The sequence below is a fragment of the Oncorhynchus mykiss genome, chromosome 7 (genome assembly GCF_013265735.2).
Source record: "Oncorhynchus mykiss isolate Arlee chromosome 7, USDA_OmykA_1.1, whole genome shotgun sequence".
Taxonomy (NCBI): Eukaryota; Metazoa; Chordata; class Actinopteri; order Salmoniformes; family Salmonidae; genus Oncorhynchus; species Oncorhynchus mykiss.
Genome location: NC_048571.1, coordinates 7,802,670 through 7,815,827, shown reverse-complemented (window position 1 = coordinate 7,815,827; position 13,158 = coordinate 7,802,670). Strand labels below are relative to the sequence as shown.

General features: G+C 42.8%; 1 protein-coding gene across 2 annotated transcripts; it reads left to right on the top strand.

Annotated features, from left to right (window-relative positions):
- The first annotated feature begins 415 nt into the window (after nucleotides 1-415).
- Nucleotides 416-12,953, top strand: LOC110527293 (splicing factor U2AF 35 kDa subunit). 2 transcript variants are annotated; one of them, XM_036982348.1, is made up of 8 exons: nucleotides 416-645; nucleotides 1,258-1,345; nucleotides 5,532-5,598; nucleotides 8,540-8,589; nucleotides 10,395-10,493; nucleotides 10,692-10,825; nucleotides 11,677-11,769; nucleotides 12,595-12,953. In XM_036982348.1, the coding sequence occupies exons 1-8, from the start codon at nucleotides 602-604 to the stop codon at nucleotides 12,758-12,760; spliced, it is 741 nt and encodes a 246-aa protein (XP_036838243.1). In that variant the 5' UTR covers nucleotides 416-601; the 3' UTR covers nucleotides 12,761-12,953. The 2 variants fall into 2 exon arrangements, with proteins under 2 accessions (XP_036838243.1, XP_021464150.1); XM_021608475.2 differs by lacking the exons at nucleotides 416-645; nucleotides 1,258-1,345 and adding an exon at nucleotides 4,397-4,421.
- The last annotated feature ends 205 nt before the right edge of the window (nucleotides 12,954-13,158 follow it).

The following is a 13,158-nucleotide window of genomic DNA, read 5'->3' as shown; positions in this document are numbered from 1 at the left end:
GTGATACACATTACAGTAGGCTAAAGTGATACACATTACAGTAGGCTTAATATCTCATACAATATCTGTCAGATCTCTCTGTGTGAACATACACATAGTCTCTAATATAACCCTGCTGTGGCTTTTCTGTGTGGTTGGAGGGTAATATTGAGTCATGTGCCAACATTGTGTGGTGGCTTTAGGATCTATGCTGTCGTTGTTTTGTCAGCTCTACTATCCTCTCATTGAATGATACTAGGAAGTCTGAAACACCTTACTACTAATTTACATTATGAATGGACGTTATACAATAAAGTAATCTTCTTAAAGTAAAACTTATTTCCTTCTTCTTCTTCTTCTTCATTCAGCGTAGCATACAGGCAGAGATTTTCTACAGGGCCCTAAAACAGATGAAAGGGCTTTAGTTATCATAATCTTTGGCCCTATTCATGAAATCAAAATGGATGCAATTGCGCCCCCATGAGAGTATTAAGGGGAAAAAACAGACAAGATAAGAGCGTATGCAAACGACAATGACGAAGAGCACAACTTTTGCCTCTGTCAAAAAAGCGGCAAGTGTCGAATACATGACGTAGAGCACCATTTAGTTGACAAACCGAAGATGGCGGAGTACCTGGCCTCCATTTTCGGAACAGAGAAAGACAAGTAGGTTATTTCGTCTTTTTGTGAAACTGCTGAAATAATAATGCTAATAAAATGGCTATTCTGTAGAACGTGCACGTTTTAACCCAAAAAGCTACCAGGTTACTTACAAATACGACTGCTACTGCACCCGTTGCTTTTCATTCAGACCTGTGTGGCTAGCTAGCGTAGCTTCCTGACTATACTGTAGAAGGCTAGTTAACTTGCTTGAATGGAGGAGGCGGCGGCTTGGTTTGAAAATGCGGCATGTGCTGCGTCGCGTCAGTATCCCTCCAAATCGGCCAGACTAAGCTAAATCAGTCTTTATTTTCTAGATCAATTTAGTATCAAATGTTTTACGAGTCAGTAGCTAAATGGTTTGCTATTTAGTATAACCTCAAAGTTTGGTTTGCTAAGCTAATCTGCAGCTAACTAGCGTGCTACTGTAGCTAGCTAACTCTTTAGCATTGTCTCGAGACGACTCCAGTGGCTAGGTTGGCTACTGCACAAGTATACACCGAATCATGTTTTTGTTTTCCATTGTAGCTAGCTAGATGCAGCAACAAACCTATACAAAGCGAACACTAACCTAGCCATTTATCAACATCTAATTTTACTTTCTTGTCCATGTTCAAGGGTCAATTGTTCATTCTACTTTAAAATTGGAGCGTGCAGACATGGGGACCGCTGCTCTAGGTTGCACAACAAGCCAACTTTCAGCCAGGTAAGCGTACTTCTGTGTCTTGAATATGATTAGCTAGCTAGGGGTTTATGGCAAGCAATTGCCCGATGCTTGTGATATTGCCCACTAGAATGTATCAGGACTTCCTTAGGTTTCTTTGTTAGCTAGCTCGCGTTACTGATTATACTCACATTTGATTGTTTACTTGTTTGTGTGGAGATTAAACTTAACCTTGTGTAGGATCAAATAACCATTCATGAAGTACTGAAACATGCAGTGTTGTCAATTAGCCCTAATTCCATTCACGTGTGCAATGTTGCTTCCATGTTCCAATGGGCCTAGGTACATACTGCAATAGCATCATGTGGAAGAACAGGTTGCTGAGCAGATGTAAAGTAGACCTAAATGTTTGCCGATCTGAATCCACTAACCCTGTGCACGTTTGCATTTCAGATTCAACGATTGGCTTACCTACAGAAGTGTGTGTATATAACATTGTGTTCTGTTGCCTTTCAGAGAACCTGCATTATGATTGATGAGGATAGGCTTGGCAGCATGTCATTGCTTCTCAGTCAATATTTATCATCAGAAGAGAAGCAACTGCTGTTGGTAGGGTGACCACATTTTTAATATACCCACATGCGGGACAACAGGATGATTTTGCGAGACGTAGGCTATACTGTCCCACGAACGTGAATACATTTTTTTTTGCAGCTGCACCAGGGTAATCGAAGCGCATGAAGCCTACTCTTTTTCCGGGCTCGCACAAAATTTGTTGACGCAAAAGAGACCACATGTGTGGCTGTTATGAAAATCAGGGAATATTTGGCCAAGGAACCATTTCTGGTTTGTCAGAGAATTTAATACAGTTAGGAAGGAAGAGTTAAAACGGGATTGAGTGAAGTAGCAGCAATTACGTTGAATGAGCAACTGAGTATGGAGTGCCTTACAAGTGTGACAAAATTACCTTCTGTCAGTCTAATATTTACTCTTGTAGCTATTCATCAGAAGCACACTTTTTGTAAGTAGTTTACTCACTGTCAGCAGCAAATCCCGAAAGGATTTGACATGTGATTTTGGTTGACAATATGACATTGGCCTTAGTCTCGTCTTGCGCTGTGCAGAATATCAGAGATCCTCAACGATTGGAGAAGTGTTCAACGTTACCAGTACCACTGCCTTATAATATATCTTGTCAAAAGTGCAACATGACTACAAAAGAGACGGTTAAGAATGTCAATTCTCATCAAACAAATAGGAAATCTGACTTAAATACAGACATCTAACTTTTTTGTAAATTAGTGATGTTTTAATTGAATTTAAATGTGGGAGTGTCCTGCACAATCCGGGATATGTGGTCACCCTAGCCACTGGTAGGCTACTGCTGATTATGGTATGCATGATGCAATGGCAGATGGCACAACCTTGATGAAAGGAAGTAGTGTTATCCTGAATGGTATATATTTTCCTCCAGCCTGGGTCTTTTGACTATGCTCACATGGACATGCGGCCAACCTGCTCCCCTCATATAGACGGCTTGTCTGGCTCTTTGGTAGACACGGTGGCAGCTCAATTCCCCTGTCCTTGTGCTTCATTAAACAGCTCAGCCACATCATATCGAAAGACTCAATCTGACCCAACCCTAGGTCTCCCAACTCAGGATAGTTGTGCTTGGCCCTATGCCGAACCATGAGAAACAAAACAAAGCTTTCTATCAGTAGACTGATTGGATGATCCTCCTCTACCAGAGCATGTGGGCGGAGTTGAGCCGGTCAGAAATCCCGCTCATGGAGTGGTGCTTGCGCGGCGATCCATGTCCTTTCCAATTGCTCCGCTAAAAAACCGCTCTGCAGACACAGAAGGGAAAAAAAACAGCCGCTCCATTCGTTTAAATCACAATTTAACAAATAATCCTATAATAATTGAAAGCTTGAAAGAGGTAATATGCCAGACCTATTGAGCCAAAATCAATTATGGCATATTGTATAGATAATAGAACCAAAATTTACCAAACTTAGTTTATAAATACTTTGCTACAATAACACTCTTAGCTAGCTGCCCACCTCGTTCCTTTCTGTTAGCATGTACACGTAGTAAGTTCCCCATCATGCTTTCGGGATTTCTTTCAGATTCCAAAATGATAATTTTTTTGGTGTCATTTTTTTACCCCCTTTTTGTCCCTGATTTCGTGTTCACTATTTTGTCTCGTCACTGCCACTCCCCAACGAGCTCAGGAGAGGTGAAGGTCGTGTCGTGCGTCCTCCGAAACATGACCCGCCAAGCCGTGCTTTTTCACACCCGCTCGCTTAATACGGAAGCCAGACGCACCAATTTGTTGGAGGAAACCCCGTTCTACTGATGCCCGAAGTCGGCCTGCAGGCGCCTGGCCTGCCACAAGTCACGAGCACGATGAGCCAAGTAAAGCCCCCCCGGCCAAACCCTCCCCTAACCCAGATGACGCTGGGCCAATTGTTACGCCACCATATGGGACTCCCAGATACGGCCGATTGTGACACAGCCTGAGATCGAACCCCAGGCTGTAGTGACTCCACATCACTGCGATGCAGTGCCTTAGACCTGGGAAGCCGCCAAAATGATTCTTTAGTTGTGGACACTACATCACCGCAGTCTCTCTTGGTCTTTGTAAGTCACCTTGATTATTATTTAAAAACCTTTTTTTTTTATGGAAATAAGTAGCATACTTGATGGCAGTAGCTAAAGCAAGGGGCTATAGCAGCACACAGGTAGACTACAAATGCATGCTGGGCTGGGCATGCTCGGGAAGTGAGCGCTATTGGAATCGGGCAAGAAGGCTGACGCTCCAGCCTTTGGAAACTCGCTGCATTCTCCAGTCAAATTGAGCTCGCTCCGTTCACATTCTGTCCTCTACCCCAACTTCTCTGAAATACAGCCCATAGATTCTAAGGAGAGATTCGACTCCTAAGTCAGTAAACACAATAGCGTATCTACGTCAGTAATCAGGGACCTAGACTCATTTGGAATTTACACAAATTTAATTATTTATCTCTTGTATTCTTGTCATCCCGGCAGACCATCTTGATTCAAAACATCTACCGTAACCCCCAAAACAGTGCACAGACGGCCGACGCCTCTCGCTGTAAGTCCAAAGATCTGTTAGCCTCAGGGGTTCAGAAATCCCTCCTTTCCCCCCTCCTGCTCCCCATATGTAGGTCACGTAGCAGCCGAGCTGTGAGGGACTGCCTCACCTCTGTTAGCAGGGAACCCAACATTACAGTACCTCTCTCACACTTCAGCTACTGTAACTGCTCCTCCCAGTCCCCACCCCGAATGGCAAACCATTACTATCAGATAAATAAACAGGCTGCTCCTCAATCTCTGCTTTGTATAGTCAAATATTTCTGTTTCCTCTGCCTCAGTCTTTGCCCTCTTATACACAATCTCTCAGCCACTCAAAACAAAAACATATTCCGTTCTGCTATAGGCTATGTTGACCAATTTAAGTCCCAAACTACCTTGAGCACTATAAATGGGTAGACCTAGTTGCAACCATCCACTGTGTGAGCAGTACCCAGTGTTGAGCCCTGTCTTACCAGAGCTGACGCCTCTCCTCTCACACAGGTAGGTATGGCTGTGGACTCTCACAGGAGACTCTGTCTGGGCCACGGTTCTGTTCTCTTCTGATGACTGACTTTCCACACAAGGACCTCAGAACTAGCCAAACACCTCCCCCCCTCCATAGCCCAGAGATGGCTTCACATGTGCTTACTTAGATGACTTTTGTACTGTGGCCTATTCACAAACAGCTATTTCCTTTGGGAAAATGTGTTGGATTGAATGATCAACCAACACATGAATATACCAGAGTCCTTGCTACTTCTCCAGTAACACTTCAGTAATGTCTCTTTTTAACTGGCATTACTTTGATTCGTTCTGAGTTCCTTGTGATTGCAGCCTCCTGTGAAGCCCTGGCAGAGACGTCTGTGGTCAGGAAACACACCGTTACCTTCTCTTTCAGCATTTCAGATCACACCATGCACTCTATGGTTCAGAGCAGAGTTCCACAGAGGGGACTAATGAAGCTAGTTATGGCTTCAAATGTGTTCATTGAGGAAGTATTAGCTGACCCAGTGTGTTCTCTTCAGGGCCTGTTGTAAGGAGCATGATACTTTATTTAATTTAACTTTCTTCCCCTAAAACCCCATTTCTGCTTGACATGTATCACAAAAATGTACGTTTTGTATTTCAGACCATTGCCCTGTTGAACATTTACCGTAACCCTCAAAACACTGCCCAGTCTGCCGATGGTATACGCTGTAAGTTCCCCCTACATTTGCAAGGCCCTGCGGCATGGACTGCTCATTATGTACACCAGATAACTATAATATCTACCTACCTACACTGCAACAACGCCTCTATTATATACAGTTATCTGGTCTACACCTACCTACACTACAACAACACCTCCATTATACTATACTGTTATCTGGTGTACACCTACCTACACTGCAACAACACCTCCATTATATTATACTGTTATCTGGTGTACACCTACCTACCTACACTACAACACCTCTATATTATACTGTTATCTGGTGTACACCTACCTACACTGCAACAACGCCTCTATATTATACTGTTATCTGGTTTACACCTACCTACACTACAACACCTCTATATTATACTGTTATCTGGTGTACACCTACCTACCTACACTACAACAACACCTCTATATTATACTGTTATCTGGTGTACACCTACCTACCTACGCTGCAACAACACCTCCATTATATTATACTGTTATCTGGTGTACACCTACCTACACTACAACAACACCTCCATTATATTATACTGTTATCTGGTGTACACCTACCTACCTACACTACAACAACACCTCTATATTATACTGTTATCTGGTGTACACCTACCTACCTACACTACAACAACACCTCTATATTATACTGTTATCTGGTGTACACCTACCTACCTACGCTGCAACAACACCTCCATTATATTATACTGTTATCTGGTGTACACCTACCTACACTACAACAACACCTCCATTATATTATACTGTTATCTGGTGTACACCTACCTACCTACACTGCAACAACACCTCTATATTATACTGTTATCTGGTGTACACCTACCTACACTACAACAACACCTCCATTATATTATACTGTTATCTGGTGTACACCTACCTACCTACACTACAACAACACCCCCATTATATTATACAGTTATCTGGTGTACACCTACCTACACTGCAACAACACCTCCATTATGTTATACTGTTATCTGGTGTACACCTACCTACACTACAACAACACCTCTATATTATACTGTTATCTGGTGTACACCTACCTACACTACAACAACACCTCTATATTATACTGTTATCTGGTGTACACCTACCTACCTACACTACAACAACACCTCTATATTATACAGTTATCTGGTGTACACCTACCTACACTACAACAACACCTCCATTATATTATACTGTTATCTGGTGTACACCTACCTACACTACAACAACACCTCTATATTATACTGTTATCTGGTGTACACCTACCTACCTACACTACAACAACACCTCTATATTATACTGTTATCTGGTGTACACCTACCTACCTACACTGCAACAACACCTCCATTATATTATACTGTTATCTGGTGTACACCTACCTACACTACAACAACACCTCCATTATATTATACTGTTATCTGGTGTACACCTACCTACACTACAACAACACCTCCATTATATTATACTGTTATCTGGTGTACACCTACCTACACTACAACAACACCTCTATATTATACTGTTATCTGGTGTACACCTACCTACCTACACTACAACAACACCTCTATATTATACTGTTATCTGGTGTACACCTACCTACCTACACTACAACAACACCTCCATTATATTATACTGTTATCTGGTGTACACCTACCTACACTACAACAACACCTCTATATTATACTGTTATCTGGTGTACACCTACCTACCTACACTACAACACCTCTATATTATACTGTTATCTGGTGTACACCTACCTACCTACGCTGCAACAACACCTCCATTATATTATACTGTTATCTGGTGTACACCTACCTACCTACACTACAACAACACCTCTATATTATACTGTTATCTGGTGTACACCTACCTACACTGAAACAACACCCCCATTTGCCAGGAAACAGTAGCAATACCTTAGATTTTTTTCCTGGGAAACATTTAGTTTGTTTTTAGTAGCCTGGACCTGAATTCAATGTGGCCAGACAACACCCAGATGCTATTATATTCCTATTAGCTGAATCCAAACATGTACACTGTCATCCCTGGAGGCATCACTGTTGTGAGCCTGGTGTGATGGGCTCAGTGTAGATAGCTTTCCCCATGGCACACAATAATGCTGTTGCTTATGCGAAATATAAAGGATGAAGTAGTGTTTGTGTCATGGAGAAGGCCAGACATGTCACTTGATCAATAGCTCTGAAAAGCATACCATTCCCACAGACCCCCTCTGACTGGCAAGATATCAGCTATATATTTGCCTAGGTTCTTATGTCGATTTAGTATGAGTAAATGTATCATGCTTGCATTATATTGCTTCTTGCATGAGGGTCATTCAGTTTAATACCAAGACCACAGGCAAGGGAGAAATGAGGAGCCGTCTGTCCTGTCCTTCAGGTTGAACGTTATGGGTAAAATACTCCTGAAATGCAGTGAATGTTTCTGTATATTTCTAGACTTTCAACTTCTAAAATTGACTAGTTTGCATGCATTTCTTGCTCATACTAGCTTCGTTGGGACTCATTTTCAGCACCAGCCAGCACCACTGCCAGTGTTCTCAAACGCCGTCAATGGAGCTGGCTGGTGCTGAGACACTGTCATTAAGGTTGTTGTTCCAAAGTGGTGTCATCTTAATGTATACACGAACTTGGCTTAATTGATACAAATCTAATAGATCACTGGCCTGATTTACTAAGCTGTTGCACCATTGTAATGTTTATCTGGGGATTTCCAAGGGGGATGAATTAACAGGGAGTTAAAATGGTGGCTATAGGACATGTGTGAAACGTACACAAAGTTAACTTATGTTAGTTTCATGGTTCAGCTTGGTAGGTTGTCTATATATTCTCATAAGTCGTTGGATGTGAAATTGCACTGATGCAGATGCTTAGTGACTCTGCCTCCTCCGCCTAGCTGCTTTCTGACTGGTTATTTGTTCATGGTTTTAGGTGCCGTCAGCGATGTGGAAATGCAAGAGCACTATGACGAGTTCTTTGAGGTGAGTGACCTCGGCACGAGATACTTGTGGTGTTTCACCTCATCTCTGCCAAACCTGCCTGTTGCGCACCGTATCAACCTCCTCTCTCCCATTTACTTTTCACAACAGGATCAATACTGCTGTGCCAATATTGTCCCTGTTCACTGATGTGAAAGGGTCAGTATTTGTACAGTAGAGGATATGTAGTTGGGTAATGGAGAAGACCCTCGGTGAGTCTTGTCAGCCATGTAGAAACCATGGGTATGTTCCACGTTGCAGCTGACTTTGAAGGTCGAGGCGTAACTGACGTACAAATCGCCTTGTATCATAAATAACTACTCAATGATATTTGTAGATTACTCGGTCACAATTTACCCATAATACACCATGGTTTTGATGCTCTCAAACAGGGCCTGTCAGTGCATTATGTCATTGGTTTGACCTGCGGTGATGACCTGTCCTAGAGTATTAATAGAATCATGTTGGTGTCGTTTCCAAGAGCAGACTGTTGTTTACTGCTGCAGCTTAGAACGCACTTAAAGAAAATAGTCTAGACTAGTGGGTCTCTAGATAGTCTAATGATATTGGCTCTCTAAATAAAGTGTTGGTTCCATGAGCTGAAATAAAAAAATCCCAGGAATGTTCCACACGTACACATTTGTGTACAATTTCGTTTACATCCCCGTTAGTGAACATTTCTCCTTTGCCAAGATAATCCATCCACCTGACTGGTGTGGCATATCAACAAGCTGATTAAACAGCTTAATCATTACACAGGAGCACCTTGTGCTGGTGACAAAAGGCCACTCTAAAATGTGCAGTTTTGTCACTCAACACAATGCCACAGATGTCTCAAGTTGAGGGAGTGTGCAGTTGGCATGCTGACTGCAGAAAATGTCCACCAGAGCTGTTGCCATAGAATTGAATGTTAATATCTCTCATTAGCCACCACTAATATTGTTTTAGAGAATTTGGCAGTACTTCCAATCGCAGACCACGTGTATGAGGTCGTGTGGGCGAGCGGTTTGCTGATGTCAGCGTTGTGAAAAGAGTTCCCTGTGGTAGGGTTATGGTATGGGCAGACATAAGCTACAGACTACTAACACAATTGCATTTTATCCATGGCAATTTGAATACACAGCGATACGTGATAAGATCCTGAGGCCCATTGTCGTGCCATTCATCCACCGTCATCACCTCGTGTTTCAGCATAATGCACTACCCAATGTCACAAGAAGCTGTACACAATTCCTGGAAGCTGACCGTGTCCCAGTTCTTCCATGGTTTGCATACTCACCAGACATGTCACCCGTTCAGCATGTTTGGGATGCTCTGGATTGACGTGTACGACAGCGTGTTCCAGTTCCCGCCAATATCCAGTAACTTTGCACAGCCATTGACGAGGAGTGGATCAACATTCCTCAGGCCATAATCAACAGCGTGATCAACTCTATGCGAAGGAGATGTGTCGTGCTGCATGGGGCAAATGGTGTTCACACCAGATACTGACTGGTTTTCTAATCCACACCCCTACCTTTTTTTTTTTAAGGTATCTGTGACCAACAGATGCATATCTGTATTCCCAGTCATGTGAAATCCATAGATTAGGGCCTAATGAATTTATTTCAATGACTGATTTCCTTATGTGAACTGTAACTCAGTAAAATCTTTGAAATTGTTTGCATATTGCATTTCTATATTTTTGTTCAGTGTAGTTCTTAGTGGATCTTTTAAAGTGGGTCTCCATGGTGCTGCTTTACTTATCAATCAGTGATTGTTTTGTCACACATGACCCTAACCCCATCTTCTGACCCTAACCCCTACAGGAAGTCTTCACAGAGATGGAGGAGAAGTACGGAGAGGTGGAGGAGATGAACGTGTGTGACAACCTTGGCGACCACCTGGTCGGCAACGTCTATGTGAAGGTGAGGGTCAGAGATCCCATGTCAGCCATGTTAAATTCTTCCTGCATACATCTTCGGTGTGATTGCGTTAATCTGTCTGGAGAAACAGGAGAAAGTCCTGTTTTTATAGCAGCTCGTCTTTGGGTTCATCGACCTTCATCGGAGCGTAAATCTGTCTAAAACATGGCCTCTTCTCTCTCTCTCTCTCTCTGTGTGTAGTTCCGTCGGGAAGAGGATGCGGAGAAAGCGGTGATGGACCTGAACAACCGCTGGTTCAACGGTCAGCCTGTCCACTCAGAGCTCTCCCCCGTCACTGACTTCAGGGAAGCCTGCTGTCGGCAGTATGAGATGGGGTCAGTGTCCATCTCTCTTTCTGATGAATGTCACTGCTGTGTGTGACAGTCGGTGTACCTGCAACAATAACCAGACGCCTTGTTTCACCACTGCATTCCACCATATTTTTACAGTTCCACCATGTAATTTTTAATTTTTTACATTTTTATTTTACCTTTATTTAACTAGGCAAGTCAGTTAAGAACAAATTCTTATTTTCAATGACGGCCTAGGAACAGTGGGTTAACTGCCTGTTCAGGAGCAGAACAACAGATTTGTACCTTGTCAGCTCGGGGGTTTGAACTTGCAACCTTCCGGTTACTAGTCCAACGCTCTAACCACTAGGCTACCCTGCTACCCCAAATAATCAGTAGTCCTAAAACTATTTTCAACGTAAACCATTTACACCAAACGGAAAACGTTTTACACCCGAAAACTAGAGTTTCTGTTGGACAAATTCAGAATCCTCCCTGTTCCATTGTCTTCCTCATGAATACACCCTTGGCTTAAGTTGCCACCTCTTATCCGACAGGAAGAATGTAGTCTTGTTTCCCTGCAGCATATAACTCAGGCTGTGTTGGGAAATGGCATCCTATTCCCTATGGGCCCTGGTCAAAGTAGTGCACTATATAGGGTGTCATTTGGGATGGTGCCTCAAGTGTTTTTCCATTGGAACACCCATCGTTTGCTTAAAGGCTACAGTTGAACTGTTTGGCTAACTCCAGCAGGAGAGATACATGTAGCTAGCTAGGCCTCTGCTTTGGAGTGTAGGGTGGTAAACGTGATAGTCAGTGGATACAGGTGGAGATTGGAAAAGCTTTTCTCACACGCGGGTAACAGTATTAACCCCCTGCTTGCCTACCATCCACAGAGAGTGCACCAGAGGAGGCTTCTGCAACTTCATGCACCTGAAGCCCATCTCCAGGGAACTTCGTCGGGACCTGTATGGACGCCGCAGAAAAGGGTAGGACGCATTCTAAGGAATGTTTGTATTCCAGGAAGACCTTGTTCTGTGTCACGGTCAACTGTTTCATGGGATTGAATGGTGAAGCATCCAATACTGTACTTGGCAGTGGTGTAAAGTACTTCAGTAAAAAATACTTTAAAGTACTACTTAAGTAGTTTTTGTGGGGTATCTGTACTTTACTATGTGTGTATTTGATTGCTTTAACTTTTACTCTACCACATTCCTAAAGAAAATGATGTACTATTTCCTCGTGATATTTTCCTTGACACCGAAAGGTTCTCGTTCCATTTTTAATTCTTAACGGGACGGGAAAATGGTCTAAATCACGCAAAGAGAACATCCCTGGTCATTCCTACTGCGTCTGATCTGGCGGACTCACTAAACACAAATGCTTTGTTTGTAAATGATGCCCGAGTGTTGGAATGTGCCCCTGTCTATTTGTAAATGTAAAAAAAATTAATAATAAGATTTGTGCCGTCTGGTTTGCTGAATATAAGGAATTTGAAATGATTTATACTTTTACTTTTGATACTTATGTATATTTTAGCAATTTACTTTTGATAATTATATTTAAAACCAAATACTTTTAGACTATTACTCAAGTAGGATTTTGCTGTGTGGCTTTCACTTTTACTTGAGTCATTTTCTATTAAGGTATATTGTACTTTAACTCAAGTATGACATTTGGGTACTTTTTCCCACCACTGGTACTTGTGTAGTTGACTAAAGTAAAAGCCTCATTTTTAGTTGAGGTTTTTGAGTATTCTCTAGGCTGGTTAAGTTGTGTGCTGTGGTTCAAGCATTTTATTTCTCCCTTTCTAGCAAAGGAGGAGGAGGAGGAGGAGGAGGACACCGCTCTCGCTCGCGATCCCGGGAAAGGCGTTCTCGCTCCCGAGACCGTGGCCGTGGTGGCGATGGTGGAAGAGGTGGCGGACGAGACCGCGAGAAACGGAGGTCCAGGGACCGGGAACGTTCTGGAAGGTTTTAAGATGAGCCAAGACCTAATTATCCCCCTCTTCCAACCCCTTGTCCCCCCTCCTCCTTACCTCTCTCTCCCGTGATGAAAAATGTGTGTAACATGTTGGAATCCTCGTTAATTTCATTTCTTTTATCCCTTTTTTTAAAGACACAAATACAAGCTTCCGTTGCTTTCTCAATAAAACAAGACTTTGTAGTGATTCTCTGCTGTGTCCTCTTTCATTGGTTGGTGTTGGAGTTACAATCTAGCAGGGATAAGACTGGGTGAAAGGGTTTACTGCACGGGCCAGGGCTCTCCAACCATGGTCCTGGAGCGATACCCTCCTGTAGGTTTTCGCTCCAACCCCAGTTGTAACTAACAGCTTATCAACCCAGAGGATGGTAGCGCTCCAGGAGCAGCGTTAGAGA

Bases quoted from the DNA above. Each gene is read 5' to 3' on its own strand.
- LOC110527293 (XM_036982348.1), top strand. From the start codon at position 602: ATGGCGGAGTACCTGGCCTCCATTTTCGGAACAGAGAAAGACAA. The intron at 8,590-10,394 runs GTGAGTGACCTC...TAACCCCTACAG, and splicing joins ACTATGACGAGTTCTTTGAG to GAAGTCTTCACAGAGATGGA. The intron at 10,826-11,676 runs GTCAGTGTCCAT...TACCATCCACAG, and splicing joins TGTCGGCAGTATGAGATGGG to AGAGTGCACCAGAGGAGGCT.